General features: G+C 39.5%; 2 protein-coding genes across 2 annotated transcripts in view; both read left to right on the top strand.

Moving 5' to 3' along the window:
* The window catches only part of TMC1 (transmembrane channel like 1), a 57111-nt gene that overhangs the window by 28497 nt on the left and 11971 nt on the right, over positions 1 to 16643 (top strand). The window contains 5 exon segments of the mRNA XM_033164640.1: positions 42 to 186; positions 1159 to 1353; positions 11489 to 11668; positions 13328 to 13480; positions 15167 to 15295. Coding sequence (XP_033020531.1) covers positions 42 to 186; positions 1159 to 1353; positions 11489 to 11668; positions 13328 to 13480; positions 15167 to 15295 — 802 coding nt within the window.
* On the top strand, positions 4126 to 5265 carry LOC117055222. Its single transcript, XM_033164639.1, has 2 exons — positions 4126 to 4502; positions 4539 to 5265. The coding sequence occupies exons 1-2, from the start codon at positions 4145 to 4147 to the stop codon at positions 4868 to 4870; spliced, it is 690 nt and encodes a 229-aa protein (XP_033020530.1). The 5' UTR covers positions 4126 to 4144; the 3' UTR covers positions 4871 to 5265.

Genomic DNA, 16643 nt, shown 5'->3' with positions numbered 1-16643 from the left:
ACATTTTTAGCATGTTAAAAAATACTCCCCCCCCCTTTCAGAATGGCAAAGAATGCCCATGACGATGGTGGTGGAGATGATAACAGTTTTAACTTCAGCTGGAAAATGTTCACGAGCTGGGATTACTTGATTGGCAATCCTGAAACAGCAGATAACAAATTTGCATCAATAACAACTAGCTTTAAGGTAATGTATAAAGTCTGATCTCAGTTATGAATGTCACTGAGGTTCATATAGTCTTTGCACTCAGAAAGAACCACTTTCAATCCCTGGCATCTCCAGATAGGGCTGGAAATGTCTCCTGCCTGAAACCTGGGAGAGCTGCTGTCAGTGTAGACAATACTGGGGTAGATTGCTGCATCTCTGACCTAGGGAGGGAGGTTGGCTTCCTGAAAAAAAGGAGGGAAAAGAGACGGAAAGGCCTTGGAACAAGTCTATGAGGCCTGTTGAACGAGAAGATCCTTGTCAACAGCCTGTAAACAAAGGTGGTTCTTGGATTCTTACTACACACTGATTCTGCAGGAAGAGTCCTGGAAAAAGAAGACCTGGCATATTCCTGCAGCTGTGGAAGCTGACCACTGAACTAGCAAACACAGACGCCTGAGCTGCTTGGCTTTCAGCCCACTTTAGTTGTGCCACAATATAGTTGGTTGCAAGTTTCTTTGCTTACATATCTCATTAAACACCTTGCTGCTGTTAGCCACACATCAGGGTCAAACAACATGTTATGCATAATGTGTAAAGTGGCCACATCTCTTGTTTTTTTTAAAAAAAATAATTTTAGCCGTGTGAGACACCAATTACTATGTGGATTGCAGCAATCTTGGAGGGGAGATTTATCCCTATCTTTCCTACCCCAGCCATGACTCCCTGTTGCCAGCCAGCCTCTGAAGGATAAAGGACACGGAGGAAGGCCATGACCCTTATGAATGGAGTGAGTGGTCAGGTTTATACTGGCAGAGATGGATCTTCAAATAGTCTGCATTCATGGACAACCTGTTGACCTCCAGATGGTTTGAACAGTTCTGCTGGCTGGGGTTGATGAGAGTTTAGTCCAGGCACCAGGTCGGCGATGGCTAATTTAGGTGAATGCTATTATATTTCTTGGTATCATGAATACTGATGAATGTTTTTCTTGTTTGTTTCTAATAAATACAGGAAGCGATTGTGGAGGAGCAAGAGAGCCGGAAGGAAGAGAATGTCCACTTGACCCGATTCCTGAGGGTTCTCGCTAATTTCTTTGCCTTTTGCACACTAGCTGGGAGTGGCTACCTCATCTACTTTGTTGTGAGGCGATCCCAACAATTTGCTTTGGAAGGCCTTGAAAACTATGGCTGGTGGGAGAGGAATGAAGTTCGTATCAGCATGTTTTGTTTTTTTGTAAAACAGATGTATTAGAAGGCCTGGGTTGTCTTTACTGAGCAGGGTGACGTAGGGCAGGGGTGAGGGAGCCTGCCCCCCTTGTTGGGAGCCACATTCCCTCAGGAGTCATCTGGACTCTGGGCTGCATGCTAGTGGTGGGCCACAACAGTGGTTAGGGAGGCTTTTTTCTCTCTCTCTTCTATCACTCAGCACCACCATTTTGCTGCTTGAGGAGGAGTACAAGATGAAAGCCGCTCCCACTTCCACATTCAAAAAGTAGCCATACTGGCAGTTGAACCTTGTGTCAACACCAGACAGCATATTCTCCTCCACTATAAAGCAGCAAACTGGCTTTGGTGTGCAGAGCAAATCCAACTCTGTCCTCCAGTATCTTGCCATCACTTTGCGTCTCACAGCATCTGCTGCTTCAGACAGTCGCCTCACTCTGCCTAATGATCGGGCTGGCTGTCACCGCCTTTTCTTCCTCCTCCCCTTTTCTGCTATCTCTTTCTCTCCCCCATCTCCTACCCTCTTCTCTCTCACTTTGTACGGAAATTGCATTGTGCTTTCTATCTCCCTCCCTCCCATAATGGATGGCAAAAGCAGTTTATGTGATTGTGAAATATTCAGATTTATGAATAAGGCAACCAAGTACAGGTGGTACCTAATAGAAACACATGAACATAAAAATAAAAACTTGAGCTATGCAATAAATAAAAACACACATAAAAAACAGAATCTTAAATCTTGAGGGAGTTTATGATGTGGCATCACATAGGGTTTGCTCTTTACAAAAACATCCTATTCACTTAATGGGCAAATGCAAGCCCTTTTGGATCCTGGCCAGTATTGCATCTACTCACTCTTTAACTGGCCTGCCATCATTACAGCACCAGAGCAACATCTGCTAGGATTAAAACGGTTGACGCTCTTTTGTTCTTCTTACCTTGCAAATAAGAAGAAGAAACGATTTCCGACTACAGTATATCACTTTTGGTCTGATAGCTTCCATTCAGTCGGATTTCCTTACAGTGTTAGACTTACGTTCTCTTCCTCTTCGCTTCTCCGTTTCCCATTGTTACATGTTTTACTTTGTATATTAGTCTGACATCATTCCTGTAGTGTAACAGGAAACACAGTCAGCTTGTCTGAATAGAGGACAAGGGGACTGCAGATTCAGCCTTAAGGAACTGCATTACGTAGTTGATGTAGCTTGAAATGCCCATACAGCTGAACAAGAAGCCTGACAAAGTCCACAAGGATACTAACAGTGCATAGCTTTCTTAAAGTGGATATATGATAGCAAATAAAAAAGATTAAGATACATATTGCTTCTTGTATCAAAATGGTCATGAAAGCCTAGGTTGCACGTCATAAAATAGCTGACAAGTTTAAAAAAATATTGTAAATCACGTTCTTTTGAAATAAATCAGAAAATGAAATAAGACTTGCAGAATGGATTCTATGTTAAGACATAAAGAGCTATACCTGACTAGCTCATACTCAGAATTGACTCATTGCAATCAATGGGCTTGAGCTAGTTGACTAACTGAAGTCCACTGATTTCAGTAGGCATACTCTGAGTATGACATAATCAGGTACAATCTAATATATTGTATATAAAAAATAAAGCTGCCATTTCATTTGAAAGAGACCCATAATGATCTCTATCAGACTACATAGAAAGGTTTTGCAATGATGTGATGACATTGATTTTATTGGTGTTACCAAACAGTTCACGCAGTGAAGTTGAGATGGAAAATCAGGTTTAAAATATCATTAGCAATGATGTTGATGCCAAAGTTCTCAGCACATCTAAGGGGGAGAAATCTCCATAATTACTTAGCAGTATTATTTGTTTGCTGGTTTTCAGCAGGAGGTGTTTCAGTTTGAACAACAGAAAGACACGATGGATGCCAGCCAAATATTGAATTCTGATTGCAGACACACTGAGGCTATGGCAAATCATTTTGCTTCATAGGGTGGTGCTAGGGATTGCTTTTGAAACAACAGACTCTTGCTTTGCGAGAAAATGTATTCCCAGTTACAAGTCTGTGGAAATCTGTATATCATTGATCGGTTGCATTAGGAATATAAAAGGGCAATAAGATGCCCTAACAGCTGAGCCAAAACATCTACTTAGTTTTGGGATTTCTGTTACCATTACTGAAAAACAGTATGTTTTTCTATGTGGTTTAAAGTGCTGCCCTTTTGTCCTGGACACTAAAAGGCAGCTGTGGAAAAGCCCTGATGGACTTTTGAAGTGCTGCGCTGCCCCAAATGTTGCCTGCATGCACAACTTAGGGAAGTTCATGACTCTTGGGGCCCCTGTCCTGACCACAGAGGGAACCCACAGGTGGGCAGCTTTAATTCAGGCCTGTACTCATCTGGAACCAAGACAGCTCCAGTTTTGTGTCTCATGTTCACTGACAAGTGGACATACCCCTGGTATAGAAAGGGCTGGTCCCTCAGAAGTATCTGCGTGGGGGGTTTTTCTCTAGAGGTCTCAGTTAGAGGAACCAAAAGGCTCCAGTTTGGGATGACCACCCTTGCAGATTCAGGTGGGTTTCTTCTCCTCTTAGCTGCTTCTCAGGGTAATCTCTGCTGCTTCTCAGAGGGTCACTATGACACTGGATGCAGTTCCTGCATTTTAGCAAGCTCTCCTCCAACCAATATGAATGGTATGAGGCATCCACAGCTCAGCCTGCATCACAGGAGTGATGTTCTAGAAAATATTTCATTGTCATAAGAATTTACAGAACTATCTGGGAAGAATAAGGAAATGGAGAAGGAATCCCAAACTATGACATCTAGATTAAACAAGCAGGAAGAAACTTTGAAAAAACATGTGGAGGACTGTAAGGACTATAAGAAAAACTATGAAAGTACGAAGGAGGAGATGATGAAAATCAGGGAGACCCAGGAAGCTATCTGGGATTCTCTGGCAATGCAAGAGTTAAGGCAGAATGATCTGACCTTGAGAGTCAGGGGTCTTAAGGAGTACCAGGACGAAAACGTAGAAATCACGTTAATCAAAGGAATAGCAGAATGGATGCAATTAAAAGAAGAAGACGTCTCAATATGCATAGACAGAGCCTTTAGACTAAGATCTAAACAAGCAAGAAATGGCAGTTGGCCTGGAGACTGTCTGCTATTCCTTAATTCAAGAATCCTAAGAGATAAAATTATGCAACATAAGAAGCAAGAAAAACCTCGAATTGAGGGCAAGGAAATCATTATAATGAGAGAGGTTCCTCCGCGTTTGTTGAGAAAGAGGTCCAAATATAAACCATTGACTGAAGTCCTTAAAAGAAATAATATCCTCTTTAAATGGGAGTTCCCAGAAGGGATTTCATTTACTTACAAACAAAGCAGGAAGAAATTGACATCGGAATTTGAGATAGAGAAATTTTGGAGGAAGTATGAAAAGCATTTGGGGGGGAGTGTCCTAGGAAAAAAAGGGGATAAAGAAGAGTCAGACGCTGAGGAAAGTGAGAAAGGAACATAATTAAAATCAAAATCCTTTCTTTCAACTAGTTCACCTGCCAACTAATGCCTTAATAGGAGATAAGTGTTTTTAACTGTGTTAATTTGAGTTATATTTTTCATTGTTGTAATACTTGTTATGATATCTGCCCTTGTTGGGGGAATTAAAGATTGAAAAATAAATTTGATAAGATTAGAGCAAAATGGATCTGAAAATCATCACTTGGAATATTAATGGATTAAATAATAAGACCAAAAGAAACAGGGTAGAGCATGTGTTGAGAAAGAAAAGAATGGATATTATTTGTCTCCAAGAGACACACGTTACAAGAAAGCATCGCAGATTATTGGTTAATAAAAGACTGGGAGAGGAGTTTATATCTTCAGACTCCGTAAAAAAAAGAGGGGTGGTGATATATGCGAATCCTAAATTAAAATCGGAACAAATTTACAAAGACAATGAAGGCAGAATTATAGCAATTAAAATCCAGGGGAAAATGGAAAATATTATTATAGTGGGAATTTATGCCCCAAATGGAAAAAAGGCTGAATTTTACCAGAAATTGGAAAAAGTATTATTAGAATTTTGTGATCAAAAAATTATTTTATTGGGGGATATGAATGGAATAATTTCACCAGATTTGGATAAAAACAGTAATAAAGCAGGATCTAATGAAGGAAGGCTACCCAAAGCCTTCTTTCAATTAGCAGATAAATTTGACTTACAAGATGTCTGGAGATGTAGACACCCCTCCCAAAAACAATATACATTTTATTCACATGCAAAAGATTCTGAAAGCAGGATTGATTCGATTTGGACATCTAAAGAGTTACTACTAAGGTGTAAAAAACAGAAATATTACCTAAAATTATCTCTGACCATAGCCCAGTTATGATGGAATTAGTAGGTAAAAAGAGTGGAATCAAAAGATGGAAACTAAATGAGATTTTATTAGAGGATGAGAGGGTAGTAAACAAAGCAGAACAGGTATTGAAAGAATATTTTGAAAACAATTTAAATCAGGAAACAAATATAGAAACGGTGTGGGACGCTGGGAAAGTGGTGATTAGGGGTTTCTTTATAAGCCAAAATAGCTGGAATAAAAAAGAAAAGGCGAAAAAATTAGATAACCTTCTTAAGGAGGTAAGGAAATTAGAAATTGAATTAGGGAAAGCCAAAATGCAAAAGAAGGAGGAATTGAAGAAGAATATAAAATTATTACAAACCCAAATCTCAAGTATTATTGATAATGAAATTGAAAATAAAATAAGGTACCTACGACAAAAAAGTTTTGAATATTCAAATAAGGCAGGAAAGTATTTAGCCTGGCAGTTAAAAAAAAAGAGAGAGAGAGAGTTATTGATAAACTAATAGAGAATGGTAAAGTAATTGGTGATCCTAAAGAAATCTCCAATTCCTTTGTGAAATTTTATGCCAAACTATATACATCAGAAAGTTATAGCAAATTGGATATAGGAAATTACCTAAAAAAGACGAATCTATTGAAGATCGATGAGGAAAGTAAAAAGCGACTCGAAGAGCCGATTACATTAATGGAAATACAAGGAGCGATTAAAAAAGCCAAAATAGGGAAATCACCTGGCACGGATGGGCTGCCTGCTATTTATTATAAAAAGTTTAGAAAATTATTAGCAGAGCCTCTAAAGTTATTAATGAATAAAATTGGTGATGGAGGGACCATCCCTAAATCATGGGAGGAGGCTTACATTTCAATGATCCCCAAGCAAGGCACAGATAATTGCCAAGTCCAAAATTTTAGACCAATCTCTCTGCTAAATAGTGATTATAAACTGTTTGCGGGGATTATAGCCAGTAGGCTGAAAGGGGTGCTGGGGAAATTAATAAATAAAGACCAGGCAGGATTTTTACCAAACAGACACATCCATAGCAATATAAGAAACGTGATAAACATCTTAGAATATTTGAATATGAAAATTGATAAAAAAGTGGCGTTTCTCTTACTTGACGCAGAGAAAGCGTTCGACAAAGTGTCTTGGGCCTTTCTTAAAGAAAGTCTAACAGTATTGGGATTTGGGAAGAAAATATATAATGGAATAGATTCAATTTATAAAACGCAAAGAGCAAAACTGATAATTAATGGTGAAATTTCTGAGGAGTTAAAAATTCAAAGGGGCACCAGACAGGGATGCCCGTTATCCCCCCTTCTATTTATTTTGGTACTTGAATTTCTATTGGAAAATCTAAGAAAAGATGATGATATTAAAGGAATTAAAATCGGTAAAAATATATATAAAACCAAAGCTTTCGCCGATGATATCATAATAACTGTGGAGAAACCATTAGAAAGTATCCCTCTAGCTCTAACCAGAATTATGGAATTTGGAAAATTGGCGGGATTAGACTTGAACAGGAATAAAACAAATATGTTAACCAAAAATTTAACAGGAGAGGAAATTGAGAAATTACAGGAAAAGGTGGGATTAGAAGTAGTTTAAAAAGCCAATACCTAGGTATTTGGATCTCCAATAATACCAATAATCTATTCAAAGATAACTATATAAGTAAATGGGAGGAGGTTAAGAAGGATTTGGATATCTGGCATAGATTAAATCTATCATTATTGGGGAAAATAGCAGCCATCAAAATGAATATACTCCCAAAAATGTTATATTTATTCCGGATGTTACCAATTTTGTCAACAGGGTCAGAACAATTTAAACAATGGAGGAAGGATTTAACGAAATTTATTTGGAATAGTAAACCAGCTAGGATTAAATACAAATTATTAATTGACATAAAAAATAGGGGAGGATTAGCCTTACCGGATTTAAATCTATATTATGATGCGGTCTGTTTTTTATGGTTAAAAGATTGGATTACTTTAGAAAATTTAGAATTATTAGACCTGGAGGGAATCGAAAATAAATTTGGATGGCATGCTTACATGGTGGAAGACAAATCAAAAGCCCATAAAGGATTTAATGCACACATTATTAAAAGATCTCTGTTGAGGGTCTGGGATAAACATAAGAACCTCTTAGAGCCAAAAACACCTAAATGGCTGTCGCCTATTGAAATTATCACCGTAAAGAAGGTAAATATGGAAAGAAGCTGGGGGAAATATAATGATTTATTGGAAGAGAGAGAAGGGATACTTAAACTGAAGAAATATGAAGATATTAAACATAATCTAACAGGATGGATACAGTACCATCAGGTACATAGTAAGTTTAATAAGGATATGAGGCAAAAAGGCTTTTTAAACGAACCCTCTTTATTGGAAACACACCTACTAAAAAGCGATAATAAAATAATCTCTAAAATGTATAATGTTCTGCTCGAGTGGGAAGTCAAAGACGAAATGGTAAAAGAGACAATGATTAATTGGGCAATGGATTTAGGGAAGACCATACAGTTAAAATCGTGGGAAAAACTCTGGAAGGAAGGGTGGAGGTTCACAGCTTCAGAGGGAATAAAAGAAAACATGATCAAGATGTTTTATAAATGGTACCTTACACCTGTTAAAATCCATAAGATGTATAAAACCAAAGATAATTTATGTTGGAGATGTAGGAAAGAAACAGGGACGTTCATTCATATGTGGTGGCACTGTGGTAAAATTAAAAAAAATTGGACACAATTTTTTGAGGAAATTAAGAAGATTTTGAAATATAACATTAAAAGAAATCCGGAAGCCTTTTTAATAGGTATATTAGATGATGGAGTAAAAAAGGAAGATGGAAATTTGTTTCTGTATGCAGTAGCGGCTGCAAGAATTTTGACTGCATCTTACTGGAAGACACAAGAAGTACCTAGTATACAGGAATGGCAAGAAAAATTATTTAGCTTCCTGGATTTGGCAAAATTAACAGAAGTGATAAGAGGTGGTAGTAATCAAAAATTTAATCAAAGATGGGAGAAATTTGGAATATATATGAAAAACCAGTGCCCGAATATAAAAACTTGGATCCATTTCTAACATTCTGTATTGGTAAAAAAGGGAAGGAAAGACAAAAAGTCGATAAATTCATATGAATTTTGGTTAAATGATTGGAAAACACAGTAACGAGTAAATTAAGCAACCCGGGAGGAGGGCAGGCAGAAGCCTAAGTCAAGTTTACAACTAGGTATTATGATTTATGATTAACTCGGATCGGTTATGATTTATTTATTTAAGTAGTGAATTTTGATATTTTATTAATAGATAGCATGATTGAATGAATGAATATGTATGATTTGTTTTGTTTAAATTTCTTTTTGATGTATTATGTGTGTGTGATGTTTGTTTTGTTGTGTATTGTTTTTAATGTATGAATGTTACAATTCTCAATAAAGATTTATTTAACTTAAAAAAAAAGAATTGGAAGTGACGCCAAAGGTCATGTGGCCCAACTCCCAACACCCTGCCAATTCAGGAAATTTGACTGCTACAGCTCCCTGATAGGTGGTTATCCAGCCTCTGATTGAAACTTCTAACGAAGGACAGTCCATTGTCTCCCAATGAAATCTGCCCCACTGCTAAACAGCTTATACCATCAGGATGCTCTTCCTAATGTTCAGTTGAAATCCCCATCTTCTAATTTTAGCAATTTTTTTAAAAATTAAGGGTATTGTTTGTATTAGGTGTTTTATTGTAAGCTGCCATGGTTTATTTAAAAATTTAACATAGGATGTAAATGCTTAAAAATAACAATAAAAAAATAAAATTGCAGCAAATTCAGATAATGCGGCAGGATTTTTCAATTTGTTACGAAATGTATAGCTGACATCCTGAGTTATTCAGCAACATCATTTTGAACTCAATAGTAAATTTTGCAAGTGCAATAAATAACAAAATAGCCCATTCATCTGATTGTTCAGCTAATTATATAAAAACGAAAATATGTTTCCATGAAAGAAAACTTTTATTGTTGCTCTCTGCAGCGAAGATGTTAGACTGCCATCATGCCACAAACAATGGGTAGCCAAACCATGATTTATATGCACTAAACTGTTAATTCTTAATGAAAGTATAATTTTAATGGCAAGCAGTCAAGATTAAATATTCTTTATGGCGCTGTCATGCCAGGGAATGCTCAACACTAGAGTTTAGATTTGGCTGTAATCTCAGCCTTGTTTGCTGAAAATCATAATACTGCACAGAAGCTAGGGAAGGGCAGCTGCTTTATAGACAGTAATTTTGCAGGCTTCACAATCTGGTGCTAAAGGTTACTCTTTGTTGTTGTTCAGTCGTTCAGTCGTGTCCGACTCTTCGTGACCCCATGGACCAGAGCACGCCAGGCACGCCTATCCTTCACTGCCTCTCGCAGTTTGGCCAAACTCATGTTAGTAGCTTCGAGAACACTGTCCAACCATCTCATCCTCTGTCGTCCCCTTCTCCTTGTGCCCTCAATCTTTCCCAACATCAGGGTCTTTTCTAAGGAGTCTTCTCTTCTCATGAGGTGGCCAAAGTACTGGAGCCTCAACTTCAGGATCTGTCCTTCTAGTGAGCACTCAGGGCCGATTTCCTTGAGAATGGATAGGTTTGATCTTCTTGCAGTCCATGGGACTCTCAAGAGTCTCCTCCAGCACCATAATTCAAAAGCAGTTTGATGCCACTCTTTGATGGCAAATTCAAAAACAGTTTGATGCCACTCTTTGATGGCAAAAGCAGTTTGATGCCACTCTTTGATGGCAGTTAATCATTATCTCAGCTGCATTTTCTTGTTACTAGTTTGTTGCTACTAGGAACTAGAGGTCTGATGAATGGAATGAATGCATTTATTAATTTATTGTTTCACTGCTACACAATCAGATTCTTTTATTTACTTACACTGTTTTTATACCACTCTGGGGCACTTACAACAACAAGACATAAAAATATAATAACTATCAATAAATCAATAAAAAAGCAAATTATATGTGTATGTGTGTGGCAGCAGGCACACAGTATTACTAACAGCAGATCTAAAATTCCAAAAATCAGTGAGTGCACATCTAAAAAGCCTTGGAAAATAAAAGGTCTTTAGCCGGTGCTGAAAAGAATAGAAGTATGTGGACACACATACTGTCCCATTTCTTGTTCTGTGCAGACCAAGGATGCCAGGATCTGTCAATTTCAATTTGCTCAGTTTCTCATTCTCCCGTCTTAAATTCAATTCTGTAATCTACTGCAGCATTTGCAGATTTTTTAATCATCATGAATTTTTTTTTTTTACTGCAAATTTCACTGAATATGTGGTTTTGACTAATGTACAGATTTTTGCAAAGAATTTCTCTTAGTGCATTTTTGTATGTTATTTCCACTAATATGTTCATTTTTATGCACATTTTGCTCTGATGTTATGCATCTTTGTAAACATTGTTTGTATGGAGAATTACATCGCAAAAAATGGGAAATGATGTAAGAAGCTTTTAAATCTACTTTAAAACAAAAACAAGGTTTGGTGATCCACTTTCTTTGTATACTAGGTGTACTAAAGCGATGCCTCTCCGGTTGTGGACTGGAGCTCCCATCATGTCTGCCCATGGACTCTGCTGGCTGCAGCTGATGGGAGTTGGAGAACTGATGCAAAACATCAGTGCTGAAGGGCCCCATGTTGGCTGCCTATGTACTAAAACTGCTACTACTAGAGCATGGGCAAACCTTTTAAACTTATTTCTCCCCTCCCTCTCCAGGTAAACATGGTTATGTCCCTCCTGGGAATGTTCTGTCCCACTGTATTTGATGTCATCAGTGCTCTGGAAAACTATCACCCTCGAATAGCCCTCCGGTGGCAGCTGGGGCGCATCTTTGCTCTCTTCCTGGGCAACCTGTACACATTTATTATTGCTCTCATGGATGAAATCAATCTCAAGGCGAGTTGACTAATTTTTACATGTCCTGTTTATTTGCAGTTTTCTAGAAGGTTCAAGTTTGAAGTCTTGAGCTCCAGAAGGTTACAAAGATATACTTCTGTTTTCCAGTCCAGCTAAGTTAGTTACAAATAAGTTCAATGGAAACCAAGAGAACAAGTGAGCTTCTCTTGGAATTAACCATGACTAATGGCGCTGTGGTCTAAACCACTGAGCCTAGGGCTTGCCGATCGGAAGGTTGGCGGTTCAAATCCCCATGACGGGATGAGCTCCTGTTCCTCAGTCCCAGCTCCTGCCAACCTAGCAGTACGAAAGGACATCAAAGTGCAAGTAGATAAATAGGTACTGCTCCGGCAGGAAGGTAAATGGAGTTTCCGTGTGCTGCTCTGGTTTGCCAGAAGCGGCTTAGTCAGCTGGCCACATGACCCAGTAGCTGTATGCCTGTTCCCTCGGCCAGTAAAGCGAGATGAGCGCCGCAACCCCAGAGTCATCCGCGACTGGACCTAATGATCAGGGGTCCCTTTACCTTTACCTAACTTTAGCTGGCTTGGGGACATGGAGTTTGATTCAGAGCATCCCTTCTGCCAGTAAAGGTAAAGGACCACTGGACAGTTAACTCCAGACAAAGGCAACTATGGGGTGTGGTGCTCATCTTGCTTTTTGGGCTGAGGAAGCTGGCATTTGTCTGCAGACAGCTTTCCGGGTCATGTGGCCAGCATGACTAAACTGCTTCTGGTGTAGTTTAAGGGGCCAAAACTCACGGGAGGAAAGGAGTGGTGGGTTTTGCTGGTTCACCTGCCCCCACTGTCCTGGAGGGTCTCCCACCGTTTTCAGGGAACTGGGAGCAGGACAGGCAAGGCTCAGTTGGTGAAAATCACCTCCGCACCTTCCTCTAAAGTATTTGGCCTAGGGATGCCAAAAATGGTATTGCGGGCTGGACCACCTTGGTGTTGATGCTTCACGCACATTATTTCATTGGTTCTTACATTGGTTGTGGTGAATACTGTTATTTCAGTCATAAGTCAGTCTAAGCAAAAGTGGCTTGCTTAAGGCCTCCTACTGGGTTCATTGGAGAAATGACCCCTAATGATTGATACTAATTAGCTACTGAGCCGAAGGCCCTAAACGACATGGGACCAGGATATCTAGCTGTTTGTCTCCTCCGGTCAAGACCAAGCCAATCTTTAATGCCTTCCAAGGAGATCTAGTTGGTCATTCCAGAACCAGTGAATTGCCCTGGCTGTTCCTGGCAACAGCATGGAAGTGGTTCTTCCCAGGAATGCCCTCCCTTAGGTGATTTGTGAGGCGGCGTCAGCAATGACTTTGAAATACTTCTTAAAGACCTCTGTGTTTACCCAGCCATTCCTGGAATCTGACTCTTAGTTTTTAATTATATTTTATACACTGTTTCAATATACAGTTGTGTTCCATTTTATTTCACTTTTATGAAATATTATTGTCTGTTGTTATATTTTTATTGTCTTTATGCAGACCACATAGAGATTTTTATCATATTAAGTGTTATAATTTTTTAATAATGATCTAAACATTGGACTCTCTGGTTTCTAGCCAGGCCTGTAGCTACCGCATTCCCCCCTACCCCTCGCTGCAGCCTCTGTGTAATTTGATTTGTGCTATTGAAAAACATCTCCCTTTTCCCAGCTGGAAGAAGAGAAGATTGTGAGGCAGAACATGACAATTTGGCTAACCAACTTGTACAACGGGACCCTCCCTGAGAACGTCACCGGCCCTCCTCCGCATGTTAGCCTTGCGGATGTCCCCAGAGGCCCATGCTGGGAAACAATGGTTGGTCAGGTAAAGCAATTTGGGAAGAAACAACAACACCCAAAGCTTTTTGAACGATGCTTGTTTGCTGATACTCATAGGATTATTCATTCTTAATGCATTCTGTCTGGAGTAATTGGGCCTCACAGACTTAACTTTCAGCCTGGAATCTTTACAAATGTCAAGAGAAGGAGGAAGGATATCTTGTTGCTTTGTTTTCCAAGCCCAGCCCCAAGAAATAGATGTGGATGAACCCATATTTCTGGGAGCATCAGCCTCCTCCTGGGGTGTGTGTGTGTGGAAATCACAGCTCACTCTAATGGAGGGGCTCTATGGTTCGAAATTTGGGGTCTGCAACGAGACTGCTCTAGTGTTTTGGCAGCATTTCTAAGTCCCTGACTCATGAAAGTCTTCCTGACTTGAGTTACAAGCATTCTCCTCCATCCAAATCCCTGATCTACCTTAGCTGTGATTGAAGTAATGTCAGGGGGCAGCAACACTAACCACAAACTTAAGGGAAACCCAGTATATGGGGACATGCCCTGCTATGGATGGATTATTGGGTTTGGCCAGAGAAGGTCTAGTCTATAATTCCGTCTCAACCTTTACTGCATGGTCTTAAACAAGCCATGATATCACAGCCTGGGCCATCTCCCAGGACGCATCAATCTCTTTTTACCATGAAATATATGATATGAATATATGAGAAACAAAACCTGTACCTCTTTCCTAGTTGTTTAGAGCAGATTGAGAATGAATGACTGGGAACATCCACTTAAGTCTTCACTATGATGAAAGGGATTCCATTTAATAGTGTGCCTGAGCTAGGTAGCATATTTGGATATATTCACACAGTAAAATTAGCCAAGGATGGCTGACTGTGCATTTTTGCTTCTGTATCAGAATTTGGTATTTTATATTTTTCAATTTTTAAAATTATTATTGTATTGTTATTCTTACTGTACCCCACCCAGGGATTATTATTCTTTTTGCAAAGTGTGGCTAGTAATTAAAAAATAAAAATAAACAAACAATCACAAGCAAACAGGTGGGAATATGCATCATACATTTAAAGCTTGTTCCAAGGAATACTGGGAATTGTGGTTCGTCAAGGGTGCTGGGAATTGTAGCTCTGTGAGAGTGTAAGCTACAGTTCCCAGGATTCAATGGGGGGAGAGAAATATGATGTAAATGTGCATTAAAATGTATAGTGTGTAATCAGTCTCTATCTAACCATGGATTGCACTTTCTGCCTAAGCAACCAAGAGCTTTGTGGCACCGTTAAAGTGCACAAGCCTGTTGTTTTTGCTGCAACAGACTAACACAGCTGCCCCCCTGGAAATTCTTTTCCTGCACATGACTATTCATTTAATAAATCCTTTCCCCTCTGGAAAAAGTGGGCAAAGAACCCAGGGAATGCTCTGAACACTGTAGTTCTGAAATTTTACAGAGAGGCAAAAGGTGTCTGGGAGGCAATGGGCAAGATGATTCTGCTGACAAAACTCTTTAGGACAGCATCCTGCTCCCCATTTAGCATGCGTGCACAATGTAAGAGTCCTGCTAAGTTTCTTGTAAACTATTTCAATGGCCCGTTTCAAACAACAGGAGTGAATGGCAGGAGGATAAGCAGCGCTGCTTCCTTGGCGTTTGCCAAACGCTCCCAGTAAAGAACAACCCAACCCTTTGCTTCTAAAAAAGAAAACATTGTTTCTGCAGGAATTTGTGCGTCTGACGGTCTCTGACACTGTGACGACCTACATCACAATTTTAATTGGTGATTTCCTAAAAGCTGTCTTTGTCAGGTTTTTCAATTACTGCTGGTGCTGGGACTTGGAATATGGCTTTGTAAGTATTTGACTTCTTGCTCCTCCTTTATAAAATGAATTCTTTCTGAAATAATAATAATAATAATTAATAATAATAATAATAATAATAATATAATGTAAATGTTCCTGTACTTGACCACTGTACTATGCTGTGTTATACTATACTATACTAGCAGTCCTACACTGTACTGTTGAATTTATGGAGAATATATGGGATATGCCTGCTTGAACAAACTACCATAAACTATCATTAGAAAAGTAATGCAGATAACGCCTTGCCAATCTTATCTTTGCCTGAAGAGCTCCATGCACAGGGTCCACTCCCAAGAAAGATTTTGCATTGGATTTATTTTTCATAAGGAAAAGGACCTCGGGGGATGTCATTCTGAATGAGACTGAGGTTCACCAAGTCCAGGATTCTGTGGTGACAACAGCAAACATTTTGGATATGTCTGAAATCTAAAAAGAATGCCGCGGACAAAATATTACATGATAGGGTAGTACCACTACTAGTCCAGCCAAAATGTCACAAGATAGGGAACAAGCTATGGCCAGGTCTTCAAAATGCAAGTATCCACACAGTTCTCTTTAGGCATTTGGTCTGAGCAGAAAATGGCACAAAGTGAGGATGGGGCAGAGGCATGCAGGCCCGGCCCCCTCACCCACCCCCCTGGCAGCAAAGCATTTGTTCTTTAATAGTGCCAAATGAACCATTTGGCACCATTGATTGTTTGATTGATGTCTTATTTGAGATTTAATTACTGTGACTTGTCCAGTTTTCTAACCTTGCCATTAAGGGAGCGTTTTGTATCAGGGGATTCTGATGGGCTTTGTGCTGGTTTGCCAACACAGAGCATCTGAGGCCAGCCAGACGTTTTAGGTTTATAATGTAGACAATCACTTTTTTGGCTGGGCTCTTGTGTTTTCAACAGCTGTGTGGCAAGCAGGGATTCAGCATATGGAGTCCCCCCCCCCCCAGCACCTCATCTGCAAGCCAGGAAAATGTCCATTGGTTAATTAAAAAAAAACTGCTTTAAGTGCAGCTGTTAAAGACATAGAAGTCGGTGCCAGCAAAAAGTTTATAACTAAATTAAGGAGGGCTCACACTTCTTTAATTTTAACTTTAAGTTTTTAAAGGGAGGAATTCAGTGTAGTGCTAAGCAGCTCACTCCACCAGAGCCAGAACTTCTGCTTTCCTGGGAGAATGATCTGCCCTCTCCTCTGCCTGGTGCTCTTCTAGAAGCTCTTCTGACACCCCCCAAACCAATTGGGGGTGCATCGGGGGAAGGAGGGAGGGCAGAAAGCACTATAGTGCTAGCGGACGTTTTCTGCTTGCAGGACTACAGTGGTACCTTGGTTTACAAACT

Source organism: Lacerta agilis, chromosome 11 (assembly GCF_009819535.1).
Source record: "Lacerta agilis isolate rLacAgi1 chromosome 11, rLacAgi1.pri, whole genome shotgun sequence".
NCBI classification, from domain to species: domain Eukaryota; kingdom Metazoa; phylum Chordata; class Lepidosauria; order Squamata; family Lacertidae; genus Lacerta; species Lacerta agilis.
Note: the sequence above shows the minus strand (reverse complement) of the source record. Positions and strands in the feature narration are given on the sequence as shown.

What these genes read in the sequence shown, in the direction of transcription:
- LOC117055222 (XM_033164639.1), top strand. Translation starts at nt 4,145, where the DNA reads ATGGAGAAGGAATCCCAAACTATGACATCTAGATTAAACAAGCAGGAA. An exon ending in AAGAAATGGCAGTTGGCCTG is followed by an intron (nt 4,503 to 4,538) that starts GAGACTGTCTGC and finishes CAAGAATCCTAA; the next exon opens with GAGATAAAATTATGCAACAT.